Source organism: Heloderma suspectum, chromosome 2 (genome assembly GCF_057233095.1).
Source record: "Heloderma suspectum isolate Gila_16-S chromosome 2, 16-S_ref, whole genome shotgun sequence".
NCBI lineage: Eukaryota > Metazoa > Chordata > Lepidosauria > Squamata > Helodermatidae > Heloderma > Heloderma suspectum.
The window spans coordinates 28,560,196-28,575,406 of NC_139459.1; the positions used below are offsets into that span (position 1 = coordinate 28,560,196).

Below are 15,211 nucleotides of genomic sequence, written 5' to 3' on the forward strand. Positions count from 1 at the left end.
AATTTCAAGTTCTGACAACTTGCTTTCACATTCCCCTCACTCCACTCATTTCAACACATGCATCTGAAGCTTGTTGAAGAGAAAAAGCGCTGCTTGCACATTTCACCGGTAGCGTTTAGCAGTAGGGATGGCGGAGAAATCTGCCATGGACTCCAATGAAGCCGGATTCTTTGGAATCTGCCCCCCCCCCCGGAGTCCATGGCAGAACGGACTACCCCCCGCCACCCACCAAAATCCCTCCGGGATGGAACCTACCCGGCGGCAGCTGGTCCGGGTCGCCGTCTTCATTCTGCAGCCATCCGCTGCTGGGCTGAGGAGCAAAATGGCATCTGGCATAGCGGATGCCATTTGCATCCTTGCTGTTGGCCGTGATTGGCTACGTTAATATTTATGTAGCCAATCACAGCCAAGGGCGGGGATGCAAATGGCGTCCCCTACACTGGACGCCATTTGCATCCGCAGACCGGCTGAGGAACGGAGCCGGCCAGGGAGGATTCCGGGGGAGGACCGGATCGCCTCTCCCCGCCTGCAGAGCCCCCCACGGACTCCAGGTATGGGGATCCGTACATCCCTAATCCAGGAATGGGCTACAGGCTAAACAGAGCCAGGCTGGAATCTTTCAAAAAAATTTTTTTTGATAAATTCTATGAGAATTTTCTTTTGGGGGTTAAAAAAGTGTTGGACATTTTCAATCCCCCTTAATAATCAGTAAATACTCCTCCTCTAACTTCTCTACTCACAAATTGGGTAGAGAATTTCAGGAGCAACTCTGGATCCAGTTTTAAAATTGCTTAATATAAGTCTAATGTTGATGAAGTAAACGAAGGGCTTGTTCGCTCCTCCTTCTAGTCCTCCTTGCTGTGTCCAGTTCTGGTCACCAAACTTGAAAGACAATATTGTAGAGTTGGAAAAGTACAGAAAAGGGCAATGGAGGCAGCATTCCTATGGCTGCTAGTCAGTGGCTAGATGGCCATAGGATATGTCGGTTTCCGGGAACCAACCTCGGAGCCCGCGCTCCAAGGTCAGTTCCCAGAGAACCAACCTTCCCCCCCTTCCGTGCTGCCTTGTAGGCAGCTCGGAACAGCCCCGTGCTCAGAAAAGGACTGCAGAGCGGCAAAAATGGGACATTCCGGGGGGTGTTCCGGGGCGAGGAAAGCAGAAATGCTGGTATGACACATCCTATGTGTCGTCCGGTATCCGTGTCCCCCCACTCCGCCTTCCCGTGGCTAGACAGCCGAAATTGGCTGTCTAGCTGCAAATGGAGGGTGGCTGAAGCATGGAGGGGACAATCCCCTCTGTGCCACTCCTGCCCTGCATTGGATAAGCAGTTGCCTCTGAGTTCAAGGGACTTAAGCAACTCCCCTATGAGGGCAGGTTACGACAGTTGGGATTGTTTAGCTTGGGGAAAAGGTGAGTAAGGGGAGACACAATCAAGGTGTACAAAATTATGCATTGTGTGGAGAGGGTGGATAGGGAAACATTTTTCTCCCTCTCTCATAATACAACCCAGGGTTATCCCATGAAGCTGATTGGTGGGAGATTCAGGACAGATAAAAGGAAGACCTTCTTCACACAGCACCAGGGATGGTGGAGAATTTCTCCCCGAAACTTCGGGGGGCCGAGCGCCAACGTGTTCGGCCCCCCGAACAAGTTTCGGGGAGAAATTCTCCGCACCCCCCCCCCAGAACGGGACTTACCTTTGGCGAATGTCCCTCCCAGCGGCGGGTCCGGCCGGCAGTTCGTCGGGTCTTCATCCGGGGCAGGAGCAGCAGCCGGTCTTTTGACCGGCTGCCGCCGCCGCCATTCCAATAAAAGAAAAAAAAGAAAAAACGCCCCCGTGATAGGCTACGTGACGATTAACGTAGCCTATCACGGCTAGATTTGCAAAGTCAGCCGTGATAGGCTACGTAAATCGTCACGTAGCCTATCACAGGTGACTTAAAAAAAAAAAAAAAAGCGCGTACGCAAATGGCGGCCCCCATAGGGAGCCGCCATTCCCGTTCCTTATTTGGTCGCTGTAGTCTACGTAAAGATTACGTAGACTACGGCGAAAATAAGGGCAATGCTATTTGCATTGCCCTTATTTTCGCCGTAGTCTACGTAAAGATTTACGTAGACTACAGCGACCAAATAAGGAACGCGAATGGCGGCTCCCTATGGGGGCCGCCATTTGCATACGCGCGTTTTTTTTTTTAAGTCACCCGTGATAGGCTACGTGACGATTTACGTAGCCTATCACGGCTGACTTTGCAGATCTAGCCGTGATAAGCTACGTTAATCGTCACGTAGCCTATCACGGGGGCGTTTTTTTTTTTTTTTAAAAACTTTTAATTTCGTGGCCGGGCGAGGCGGGAAGCCTCCCCCCTGGCCTGAATTTCGGCCGGGCGAGGCGGGAAGCCTCCCCCCCCGGCCTGAACTTCGCAGGGGGAGCAGCGAAGCGCCTCCCCCCCACCGTGAAAAGCTGCGAGACCACGTAAGTGACTTTCGTGCACCCCTACACAGCACATAGTTAAACTATGGAACTCCCTACCACAGGATGGCCACCAATTTGGATGGCTTTAAAAGGGGGTTGGACAAATTCCTGGAGGAAAGGGCTATCAATGGCTACTAGTCTTGATGGCTATGTGCTACCTCCTGTACCAGAGGCAGTGAGCCTATGTACACCAGTTCCTGGGGAACATGGGTGAGAGGGTGCTGTTGTGCTCATGCCCCGATTGTGAGTTCCTGGTCGACAGCTGATTGGCCACTTTGTGAACAGAATGCTGGACTAGATGGGCCCTTGGACTGATCCAGCAGGGCTCTTACGTTCATCCGCAAGTACGAACAAGAACGACCCAAGACATTTTGCTGCCTGAGGCAAAGGACAAGATTGTGCCACCTCCCATTCCATGTACAAAAACTGACTGGGCTGGCAGGTGAATCTTTTTTCAACCCTGGTGATAGGACAGTGTTCTCCACCACACCTTAAGGCAGCAGGCTAGCTTAGGAGACACAGGTCTGCCCACATAGCACACACTGCTCTCTATTCCAATACCTTGCTGCCACCTCCCAGCATTTTCTGCCTGAGGTGACTGCCTCATTCTGCCTAATGGTAGGGCCAGCCCTGAGTATGCATTAGCAATGTGTTCTCGTTCAGCATTAACTGAGACAATTATTTTGTCAGAGAATTTTCTGAAACATTTGCTTTTTCAAAGTGTTAGATAATCGTGCCCCTACCCTCAAAATGTCCCGTGAAATCCACCCCATTGTCACCGTCTGAAAAGTAGAGAATACTGGGAGGCCGTTTGCTTAGCGCTAGTTGTAACGATGACCCAAGAAACAGAGGTCTTGCCTATTGGATCAGAAGCATGAGATGTAAAAGTACTCTATGGGGGATTGTAGTGGGGCTGCTGTGACTTCATGGCCCCAGGTCAACACTTTTCCTAAAAGCGTGTGTGTTGGTGGGGGCAGGATTGAGGCCCCAGAACCCACCTCCAGGAGTGCCAGTTGTCCCCTCTGCTGCAGGGACACTGCCCTTGACTGAATGAACCAGAGCCAGCGAGAGGTGAAAGGGCAGTATTAAAATCATCTAGTATGTCTGCTTTAAAGTGTGTGTGTGTGTGTGTGTGTTGAGCTCCCAGAACCCAACTCCAGTTTGTAACCTGCCCAGAGAACAGTGCTTATTGAGAGTATTAAAGCAGAATTGTAAATCAATCCATCAGTCTCCTCCTTCTTGCAGAGTAGAGTGGAAGCAGTAGCAGACCAACGGCAGTGCCAGAGCAGAAGACCCACTGGGCTGGAACCAAGATGACTCGGGCCATGGACTGGACCCAAGAGATCTCTGCCAGACCTCCACAACTCTAGCTGCCCTTTTGGGTAATGTGGAATTGGGGTAATTTAGGTGAGCCAGGCAGGAACTCCCACCAGCCTCCCTTTCCATGAGGCTGGGGATGGTACTGTAGTGCAATGGGCAACAGTGGACAGAAGAGACGGACTGGGTGGTATTAGAACCCAACTGCCTCCCTGAGACTGGCCACAAAGGGCCAAAGCTAGGAGACTATTCTTGGCCCAGGAAAGAGTGGCTTCCTTAGCTCTCCCCCTGTCCTGAGGACCAGGAAAGAACAAACTCAGGAATGTGTCTTTCTTTAGACTTGCTTTCTTTTCTGTGTTTTTCTCTTATTTCCCCTTCCCGAAAGGGGAATCTGCATATTAAAAAGTGGGCAGGGACTTGACTTTGCAAAGTAACTCCAGGCACCTCCTCTTATAAGAGGGATAGTGCATCCTCTTAAAGAATTAGATTGAAGTAAGCTTGTCATAGCTCCCTCCTTAAAGGGGCATCATCTCCCTGTTCTTATCTTATTTCACAAAAAAGCAGCACAGATGTGGTTCCTGATCTGACTGACTACTTGATTGGGTGGGGGGTAGGGGTGAGATCTTTATGACTGAATTCTCCTCTCTATATAAAACGTTCCTGCATATACAAAATTAAACGTAGAACTTCCTGCATGTAGAAAATTCAGGCTAGGCAAGTATTCTTCCTGATATGCTACTTCTTTACAAGCAGGGAATTTCCCCCCCCCCCCATCCCTGGGAAAACTTTTATCTACAAGATCTCAAGCCTGCTGTTTGAAATGGTACAGCTAATGAACAGTGTTACCATACCACCTCATCAGCTGTCTGTGTGAACTTGGTTTGTCTTGCCTTGGTTTGTCTTGCCATTTCTCAGTGGTATCTTGTTGGTGCAAGATGGAACCTGCTCTCCTTCCCTTCCCCCATTCTTGTTCCCAGCTCCTCCTGTCCTCTTCACCACTAATCCTCACAGGGAGGTTTCTATATTAGTCTGTGTGGCCAGAGTGGCCTCGGCTTCCATCTGGGAAGATTAAAGCTCATTTATCTGCTTAACTCACTGTCCACTCAGCCACTTACAATTCAATTCTCTAACCATATTTACTTGGACATAAGCCCCATTGATTTCAGTGGGGTTTATTTCTAAGGATGCATGCTTGCGATTGACACTCCACTCTTCTTCTATCCCTGTCCCAAAAGGAGGTTAATGGATCAGTTGCCAGAATCCCTAATTAGGGCCTAATCCAAAATAAACCCAGTAACTCCTCAACATTCTGCTGGTTGCTATTAAAAAAATCTTGATGGGTTGAGGTCTAGAGGAACCCTGTGGTAGAAAAATAGAGGAGCCTCTGATATCTGGTAAGAGCATAAGGGCTGTGTATTGGAAAAACTCTCAGCCTCCACCAGTTTGGGAAGGGTTATTGAAATGTCTAGAGTTGGCAAAAATGGACAGATTAACAAATGCAATTCATAGAAGGGATGGATTGCAACAGACAATTAATGTAACATAAATCTATGCATTTCAGAGTTTATTGGAACATGCATTGTGGCCATATATGGCTGGAAAGAAGACTGTTTTCTAATTCTTGGGGGGCGGTGTTAAACTTCATAGTATTTCCTCCTCCCATAACTTGTGTTCAGTATTCTTGTATATTTTATGTTGGTGGGAGGAAGAAAGATAAAGTGAAAAGAACAAGGGACACTCTCGTAGCATAGAATGCTATGGTGGGGAACAAATGATGCTTTTGAGCAACTACCGGTTGAAATGGACTATTGTCAGTAAGGTAAGACAAATAAAGAGGCAGTTGCTTAGAGTACCATACAGAGATACTTACAGGCAAATGAGAGATGGCATGAATTCACAGGTGAACAACACAGAACAGCAGTGATGTGATTTTTTACTGGAGCCTATTAAAAGGCTGGAGGTGTGCTTTTGAACCATATCTGGCTTATGAGTTTCCACAACAGGTTTCCTCAGGCTTACATGTTCAGAGCAAAGATAAATAAAAGACTTAAATATACGTGCTGGAGGTAACTCAACACTTTTGTTGTTACTTCACAGCTAACATCCTAAGCATATTTACTTACCAGGATGCACGTCCCATGGAGCTTGGTGGGACTTGTTTCCGAGTGAAAATGTTCCTTATCAGGCTGCAAATGTTCCAGGGCTACCTGGCAATGAAAACAACAACGAATCCTCCTGGAATGTAAACTCTCAGGCCTGATCTACACATGAAACTGAACCAGGTGGTAGAATAGAATGCACTACTTCACTGCATGCGGGAGATGCCATTTTTAAATCCTCTTCACCCCCCACTAGGAAAGAATCCCCCACCTCAAGTAAAAACAGTAGTGTATTAGGGAGGAAGTGTCTAGCACTACCTGCTTCTTGCTATGCTAGGTTTCTATAGAGGTTCCCCCCCCCCCCAAGCACAGGGAACATTAAAAAATGTAATCCCAAAGTCTGAAAAAGCTACAGCCCATTAAGACGCTTTAAGACTCTACCATTTCATTTCTGCCTCCTCCTGCTGCTTGTCTGTAGAGCAGGTCTCAAATCAAGTTCAGGAAAGATGGGAGCTGATTGTGCATTCTCTATTTTATAGGAAGTATTTTATAACAGACCTCCTGTAAGGGATGGGGGGAACAGAATATGTTGTAGACCGAGTGGCAGATACATGATTCTAATAACGTCCTTTGGGAAGTGATCTGAGCTTTCGGAAGAGGTGGTACTGGGTGGGTTTCTTGGCAGAAAGAATATAATTTCATTCCAAACAGTGAAGGGCAGATACTTCCAGACACGGTTGTGAAGTGTCTCTTATTTTAAGGAAAATGTCTTATTGCAGAATAACTCTCCTGCAGAGACTGTCTTTATTATGCAGTCTAATTGTCCACAAGATAAAGATGCTAGAATTTAAGCTTGTTTAGTTCCATAGAATATTATTGTTCTTCTTCAAGGAGGCTTCAGTTGGCGTTTGCACTGCCCACATCTGTAGTGTGAACGTAAAACCTACATTAGCTAGTAGCTTTTTTAAAGTTTTTTTTTAAAACTTTTCTGCTTTCTGCCCCATTTTAATAGTCATCACAAATAGTGCAAGAGACGACCAAAAGCATTTTTAATATCATATGGGATGTGGAAAAATGGCCACAACTTTCCAGGGGGGAGGGGTAGACTTTTGAGAGCCTGTCTGGGGAGTTCGGCTTGACTCATACACACTGATTCTAAGCCTAGCCTACCTCACAGGGTTGTTGTGAGGACAAAGTGGAGAGGAGGAGGATTACGTGCGCTGCCTTGGGCTCCTTGGAGGAAAGGTGGGATATAAATGTAATAAATAAATAAATCTACTTGTGCCACTGATCCCACATGAAGCCTTGGACAAGTCTCATTACTTCCCAATAATGTCGTATTACAATTTACAACAGGCTTAAAGGGCACAATCCTATGCATGTTTAGACAGAAGAAAGTCCTATATATCTCCTAGCATTCCCCAGCCAGCATGGAAATCTGGCAAGCAGGAGACGGGGAGGAGATGGAGACGGCGGCGGAGACTGAGGCAGGGAGCTCTTCAGAAAGAGACTCGCTTTGGGCCTGGCTGTCACGGGAGGTCGCAGGCTCAGGGCGCAGGAGGCCTTCTCCCGGGCGGACAGGGCGTGCTTCCCAGGGGAGCGATCTGCTCCTTTGCGCGCTCGGACTACGGCGCCGACCTCCGCGCTTCGGCGTGGCGCGCAGCAGCGACTGACCGTCTTCCTGCGAGTCACCGCGAGCGCGCTCCGCAGGGGGGCGACGGCGGATCGCTCCGCAGGGGGTGGGGGCCGCCTCTCCGGATCCGAGACCCGATCCCCGGGGACAGGGGGCGACAGTTCGAGGCGCCTCTTCCATTCCCTGTAGTCATCGCGCGTCTTGCATTGTGGGGGACTCGACTAATCCCAACAAAAGGCGGGTCTCCGCCCTGTTGCGTGTGGAAAAAAGCCTTCGGCTTGCTCCGCGCCAGCCCCACTTAGCACTGTCTGGCTTCCGCACACTCAGGATTTGCAGTTCTCTTCGCGCCCCCCCCCCCCCAATCCCAAAGCTCCTCCCCGATGTCTACAGCCTCTAGGTTCGTCTGAGAGTCACTGCCTCGGTTTGCAGATCCAGTCTCCAACACGCTCGATTCAACTTAACCAAACTTTGATTCCGATCATATTTGGCTTTGGAAGCGGACCGATCCGGTCTGAGCCCAAATGGATTTACACTGCCGATCTTGTTGCAGCTCCTGCCGCCTGGTTTGGTTCTTGCTGGTTTGCTGCATCGGACACTTAACAGCGAACAGAAGAAACATCCCGCGAAGGCAAGGTAAGAGGGGCAGCGAAACTGGTCGTGTCTCGTCAGACCGCAGTGCCCTCTCTCCGTGCTAATGTCCCGGGCTGTGGAAAGATCGAAAAGTGCCCAGGAGAGCAGGGGGAATCACAGGCACCGATCACACGTTGTGCATGTAGGAGTCAGTGGACGCTGGGTAGAAAGGAAAAGTTTAAAATAAAATGCAAATAAAAGCCGTTCTTCAAGTAGCGCACACACGTGCGCGCGCTTTACAGAGACGTGCTCCGGTCCATGATCCTTACGCATTTAGTTTACATCGCCTCTGCTGCCCCGTCCCCTGCGGTGTAAACCCCAGCGCTAGATCGAATCCACACAGTTTGTGTTCCATTTTCATTTTAGTCCCGAAAGAACTATGGAGAGTTCAGACAGATTCCATGTGATGTCAATTACTGAGCTCTAACAGAAAAAAAAAAAAAAAAAGGGGGTGGGGGGAGACGTTAAATCAAAAAGGGGGGAAAAAAGGCTTTCCATGTCTTTAAAACCACACTTAATTAATCCATATTGTCAAAATAACTGTTCGTTTCCTGTTATGAAAAGAACAATCGGATCAGGCTTGTTCCACCCTCCCCCTCCCAGTAACTCCGTCGCCACCGGCTCCGCTTTAATATGCACAGAACAAATTAGAAGGGAGTCAAGACAAATTGCACGAAAGAACATTCATTTTTCTTTTAGGTCATCTTCCAACATTTGTCCGTGACTACATCACTGACTTCCATCTCAAGGATGGTTTCAACTAAAATTCTGTTTAAATTAAAAAAACAAAAAACTAATGATTTTCTTCTGCATTCGTTAGCAGATCTGCCTTTTGTTATTAACGGTTTATGTGAACACTGGGAAAATAGACAGAGTTTCTGCTCAGCTTTGAGAGGGGTGGGGGAAATCAGTCTGGCTTCAAAGTGATGTTTTGCTACCAAGAAAGGTCAAAGAGCTTTGCCCACGTTCTCTCCACTACCCCCCACTCCATACGGCTTCTGTGCTTTTAACAGCTGAGTGTTAGGCAGAAATTCAACGAATGCAGTTTCTCCCCATCACATTCCTATGCTGAAAAAACGAACCTGTTGAATTTCTGCCTGACACCAGTCATTAAAGGCATAGGAACCAAGGACTGGAAAGCACTGCTGCTAATGAAAAGTGGCAAACTGAAAAATAAAATAATTGATCGTAATTGTTCTCTCTACAGTCCATTTACTTGAGAGGATATCTTCCTAGCCAATAGGGTTGTTTTAGAGTAAGTGGATTGTGATCAAAGTTCTTTGGAGTTTTCTCCTTTAATTTCCTGGAAGCAAGGATGCTCAGGGTGTTAGGAGTATATTAGTACTTCATCTCTTATGGCTGGTAAATATTTTATTTGTTCATGATACTCCATTTGGAAATTAACTTTTCCTGTTGTTCTCTCATTAAAGGCGGGCTCATTATATGAGCCTTTCTATTATTTACTTGTACTGAAGGGTCTCTGTGTAACCTGAGAGACGAAACTTGGGAGGGATGTTCCTTATTCTGTTTCATTCATTTCAAACATGATAGCTGATATATATATATGCATGCAGGGTCTCTGTCATCTGATTGTGCAAAATGTTAGCATATTAATTGGATATGGCCACATTACTCTTCCAGTGGAATTAACCAATCAGTGTCTCTTCCTGCTGATAGAAAAGCTGAGACAAGTAGGCAACTATAAGTATTAACAGAAAAACTGTAGGGCTTTGGGGACATGGATTGCTCAGTCAAAAGGGGCTTCACAGGTTAACTGGTCCAACACTCTGCAATCCCCCTCCCTTTGAGAGGAACTGTAAGCTCAATGGTAGGACAAGTGCTTTGTGAGCAGAAGGTCCCGGGTTCAATCCCTGGCATCTCCAGGTAGGGCTTGGAAAAACTTGTGCCTGAATCTCTGGAGAACTGTTGCCAGCCGCTCCCGACAATACTGAACTAAGGGTACAATCCTATGCATGTTTAGACAGAGAAAAGTCCTACAACTCCCAGCATTCCCCAGCCAGCAGGAATGCTGGGAGCTGTAGGACTTTTTTTCAGTCTAAGCATGCATAGGATTGCACCCTGAATGAACTAATGGTCTGACCAGTGGAGGCTGGTGGCTCTGATGTTAGTGGGGTGGTGAATCTGCTCTAGGTTTGAGCCAGAACTCTAAAGGAGCTATCCAAGGTGCTTTGCACCTTGGGCAGCTCATTTAGAGTTCTTACTGGTTTTGCTTGAAACCCAGATCGGATTCATCGCTCCACTGAAATTTTAGCCACCGACCTCCGCTGGGTCTAACTCGGTAAAAGGAAGCTTCCTATGTAATGAGACTTAGGATGGTTTTAGATGAGGCTTTTATTGTGCAATCGCTCTGCCTCATTCATGGGATTTCATTTCACAGGGTGGTGGTGGCCCAGACATCATTGTCTTCCATGTAACCCTCCCATGTTTTACCATCACTTCATCCATCTTTTTTTTCTTACCAGAGAAAATCCAGTAAGAAAGAAATGTTGGAATAGCTGCACAATGTCTTTTGATTGGCAACGCTAAGAACCATCCAGCAGGAAGCACCTTTAAACCATACCTGAAACATACTCAGCTAAGATGACCTCACAGAGAGAATTTTTCTGGTGGCATTAGCATATGATTTGGGTGGTCCAAGGCTAATTTTCAAGTGATGTAGTGTTGATATCCCAGTTATTTATTCAGACTGCCTGCCTCCACTTTTGAATCAAACAAAGAACTGCAGATTAAAAAAGTTGAGAACCAATTCAAGCATTATATAGCTAACATCTTCTTTAAATACTTCCATACGGGGATTCAGACTGCTCCCCCCCCCCCCGCGTTCAAAAGAACCATGCAAGCTAGCCCTGCTCTCTGTGCATGTGCCAACTTCCATAGAGCTCCTCCATCACGTGGAGAAGCTCTGTATCAGTACTCTGGCACATGTGTAGATCCTTTTCTCACACATGCTTAATGCATGGATGTCATGTGTGTGTGTGTGTGTGTGGCTGCTGGGTAAACTGGCTTCAGGGGATGGGGCTGGCCTGTGCAGATCGGTGACCTTCCCCCACATATTCTTTGAACATGTGGAGCAGAAGTGGGGAATCTGTGGCCCTCCAGATGGTGTTGGACTCCCGATCGCATCATCCCCACCCATTGGTCAAGGATGATGGGAGTTATAGTCCAGCAACATCTGGAGGGCCGCAGTTTTCCCACCTCTGGTGTGTGGCGTCATCTGAATTATGGAATAGAATGCTACAACTTGCTCCATAGCTTGTTATTCTTATGGTCAACAACTGTTGGCTGATATATACCTTAACTGTAATTTATTATAATTTGAGATCCAGGAAGTGTTGTTTTTCCTTCAGTAAACTGAATGCAAAGTCTCCCATTACTTTATGATAGCCTTTTCATAGGATCATAGGGTTGGAAGGGGCCTACAAGACCACAAGTCCAACCCCCTGCTGAATGCAGGAAGCCTGATTCCCAGGCGGTCCCCCATCCAAGTACTAACCAGGGCTGACCCTGCTTAGCTTTTAAATATTTGAAAACTACTTTGGATGCTCAAAAGCCATTCTTAAGGGAAGGGCATGTGATAATAACTAATTAAGCACTTCTGCAAATTCTGTGAAGTGATACAATAACCCTTGCAAAACAAACAAACAAAAAGCCAGGCAGCAAATGCTTGTGTGGGAAAGGGAAATAGCTCAGTGGCAGAGTGCATGTTTTGTATGCAGCAAGTCCTGGGTTCAATTCCAGGTATCTCTGATTAAAAGGATCGGGTAGCAAGTAAACGGAAAGGCATCTGCTTGAGAGTCTGGAAAGCAGATGCCAGAGAGAGTAGACAATACTGGACTAGATGGTCTAACTCAGTATTAGTCAGCTCCATATCTCTGTAGCCCTATGTTTTCCTTACTGTCTGCTCTTACACACGATCATACCTTACCAAAGACCTTATTTTAATAGGATTTTCCTTGAAGCCATGAACCGGCACATTCCATAATGCAGGGGTAGGCAACTTGGTGCACTCCAGATGTTTTGGACTACAACTCCCATAAGTCCAAGCCAGCATGGCCAATGGGAGTTGTAGTCCAAAGCACTGGGAGGGCACCAGGTTGCCTACCTCTGCTGTAAATGCAATGACAATATCAGTGTTGTTATACTGGTGAAATGCCAACTGAACAGTTATGGAATGTTTATAGAAACATGCTTTAAAGGTGGAGGGTGCCATGAATGACAAGCAGACCTGGTTGCTGTTTGTGCCAGACCTTTGGTAACCAGGTTCCTGTCACTGTCGCTCAGTTGCGATTCTAGACAGGGCCTATCTATGTTGATTGTTGCTCACCTCTGAAGGCCTGCATTCATTCTTGACCTCCTTGATTCCAGGCCTGTACAGCATGGCCATCTTTGCCATTTTTCTTAGTGTGAGGTGTTTTAAGTGCTAGGCAGATCTGAGAAGTGGGTGGGAACTAGTGTAATAGCTGCTGAAAGCTTTTCACACCATCTGAACGAATGTGCATATATAGTGTGAACTCATGTTTGGTGTAACCTGTGAACAACCCTTCCATTACATGTGAACATATGTACAGATTAGCAGTCTGTGTGTATATATGTACATTGCCTGTGAATGCATGGAAGATAAGGTGCGAACACCCCTACTGATGGCTTCCCTAAAGGAGCTGCAGGCTATGATCCTCCCCTGTTCAGTTCCTAAGTGGTATACGATACAGTTCCTGAATGGCATGGTTCAAATGACAACCCTCGCATGTTCACAAGTGTGTGAGGGAGGAACAGGATCATGTTTGCTGGCCATTCCCCCTTCCAGCTGCTTGGTCAGCAGAATTGTGACCGGACTGTGTATGCATGCAGGTGTCCTCCACATGAGCAGGAACCCTGGGTCTTGTATAGTTGACAAGCCCTAGGCATGTACATCTGTACATGTCTGGGAGCCCTTCATGCTTCTGCTGGACATGCAGCTGGTGAGGGGTGTTTCTGGCAGGCATGATTCCCTGCCTCCCCCATGCATTCATTGAACATGTGAGGGGGGTCATCTAAACCCCTAAAGTGAAAGGGGAGTTTCCCAAAGTCATTCATTTCCCTATAAGCTTTCCAATATTTCTTCAACCAACATCAGGAAAGAGGTTCCTGTTGAGAAGACAGACAGAAGTGGGGTTCAGACAATGCACCCCATGTGTTGAAAGACTGCATCAGGGGGGTCTTGGGGCCATGCGGGCTAGCGCTGCCCCTACTGCCAACCCCCCCCCCCGCCCCGTGACCACACATTCAGAGCACATCAGAAGGGGCCCTACGTGCATATCAAGGTATATGTCTAGAGCTCCTGCATACGTAGAGGGATCCTGGCCCAGTCAGGATTTCCTTTTGTGCAGAGAAGCTCTATATCCATACATGTTATGTTCCTAGAGCCTCTTCTGATGTGCATCAATGCATGGGAGCGAGGGAGTTGTCTGAACCCTCCTAGACTGAAGCAGACATATGGAAAGTTGTTATATGAGATTATTATTAAAACACCTATATTAAATGCACCAATTAAATGCACCTATATTAAATGCACCAATGGTCCATCTCGTTCAGTGTCTTGTTTCCCGCAGTGGCCAATCAGATGCCTCTGGGAAGCCCACAAGGAGAGCTCCCCACCAACTGGTATTCAGTGGGACATGCCGCCTGTGAACCTGGAGGTTCATTAGATTCATACTGGTGATCCCACCGTGATCACAAATAGCATAGATAGTTTTCTTAAGACATGCGTAATATCTTTTCCTTTTTAAAATTGTTGTATCTTAGGCTTGGCCTAGAGGTCCTGTCCACTGATCCCAAATGCATGCAGTCTAGTTGTGTGCAGGGATGGGGTGATTTGTCGTGGAACATGGGAAGCTGCCTTCTTCTGGGTCAGACCATTGGTCTGTCTAGCCCACTACTGTTGATACTGACTGGCAGCAGCGCTCCAGGGTTTCAGGCAGGATCCTACCCTAGCCCTACCTGGAGAAGCCAGGAATTGAACCTGGAACCTTCTGCATGCAAAGCAGGTGCTCTACCACTGAGCTACGGTTCTCACCAAGGTTGCTGGAGTTTTGAGATCAAGCTTGCTCCATCCCGTTTCCACATGAGCTTGTGATTGATTTTTTAAAAATAAAATCCATACCGAAATCGGTACACATTTTTCATAATGTACGCATTAATGTATGTTGATTTTGTGTTTGTTTTTAAACATGTGCGTCTTTGGACTCCTGCAACCATTAACTAAAATGTGTTTGTGTGGATTTTGGCAATGTACGCATTTTTCTGTGCACATTTTTCAACTGTGTGCATGTTATCGAACACTTTTTTTTTTTTTGGCGGGATGCATTGCAAGCTTGGAAATGTACAGATTTCCAGCCACAAATTGCATTTGGGCCTGGAAGGTGCAAATTGGTTAAATTTGCTTTAAAAAGCTTGAGGGAGTGAATTTCTCACACATCCTTATGTATAACCATAACCTAGGACACCTAGGTATAACCTAGGACACCCCACATATTCAGAAGCACTGTGTTCCATATTACTGCTTCACGTGAACGATGGCTTTTAATGCTAGGTTCCAGTGGTTTGACCTGTGGTGAGCCCTGGCTCAAATTAAGCCCTGCCTCTTAGCCTCAATACTTGCACAGAAACTTGTACAATCACTTTGAGTGTGAAAAGGGCCCAAACTGGATAACGTGCATATACTCTGGTTTAGCTGGCTGATGGCATGTGTGTTGGTGACTGTGTGATTGAACTCTAGAGCAGCTGGGATGTAAAACACAATGAGGATCTTCATATCCATGAATGTTAGCAGACAGAAGGAATCATGCAGCAATTCTACTAAACCATACTGATGGGCTTTTCATGGGATGGCATTTTTTCAGTGTTCTTGGGGCTCTTGAAAGGGAGCACTTAAAACTGCATAAAAGCCCCTCAGAATCTCATACTACTTTTGATCTGTAGCAGAATCCCTTCTGACGTCAGTAAGAGTTTTGCACAGGCATTGAGGGCAGTGTTTGGTCCTTGATGTTGAAATATTTGAGA

At 46.9% G+C, this 15,211-nt stretch overlaps 1 protein-coding gene across 1 annotated transcript in view; it reads left to right on the forward strand.

The window, feature by feature from the left end:
- The first annotated feature begins 7,934 nt into the window (after positions 1-7,934).
- Positions 7,935-15,211, forward strand: part of EGFLAM (EGF like, fibronectin type III and laminin G domains) — a 183,632-nt gene continuing 176,355 nt past the window's right edge. The window contains exon 1 of the mRNA XM_084833097.1: positions 7,935-8,155. Coding sequence (XP_084689223.1) covers positions 8,044-8,155 — 112 coding nt within the window. The 5' untranslated portion in view covers positions 7,935-8,043. The remainder of the gene's footprint in view (positions 8,156-15,211) is intronic.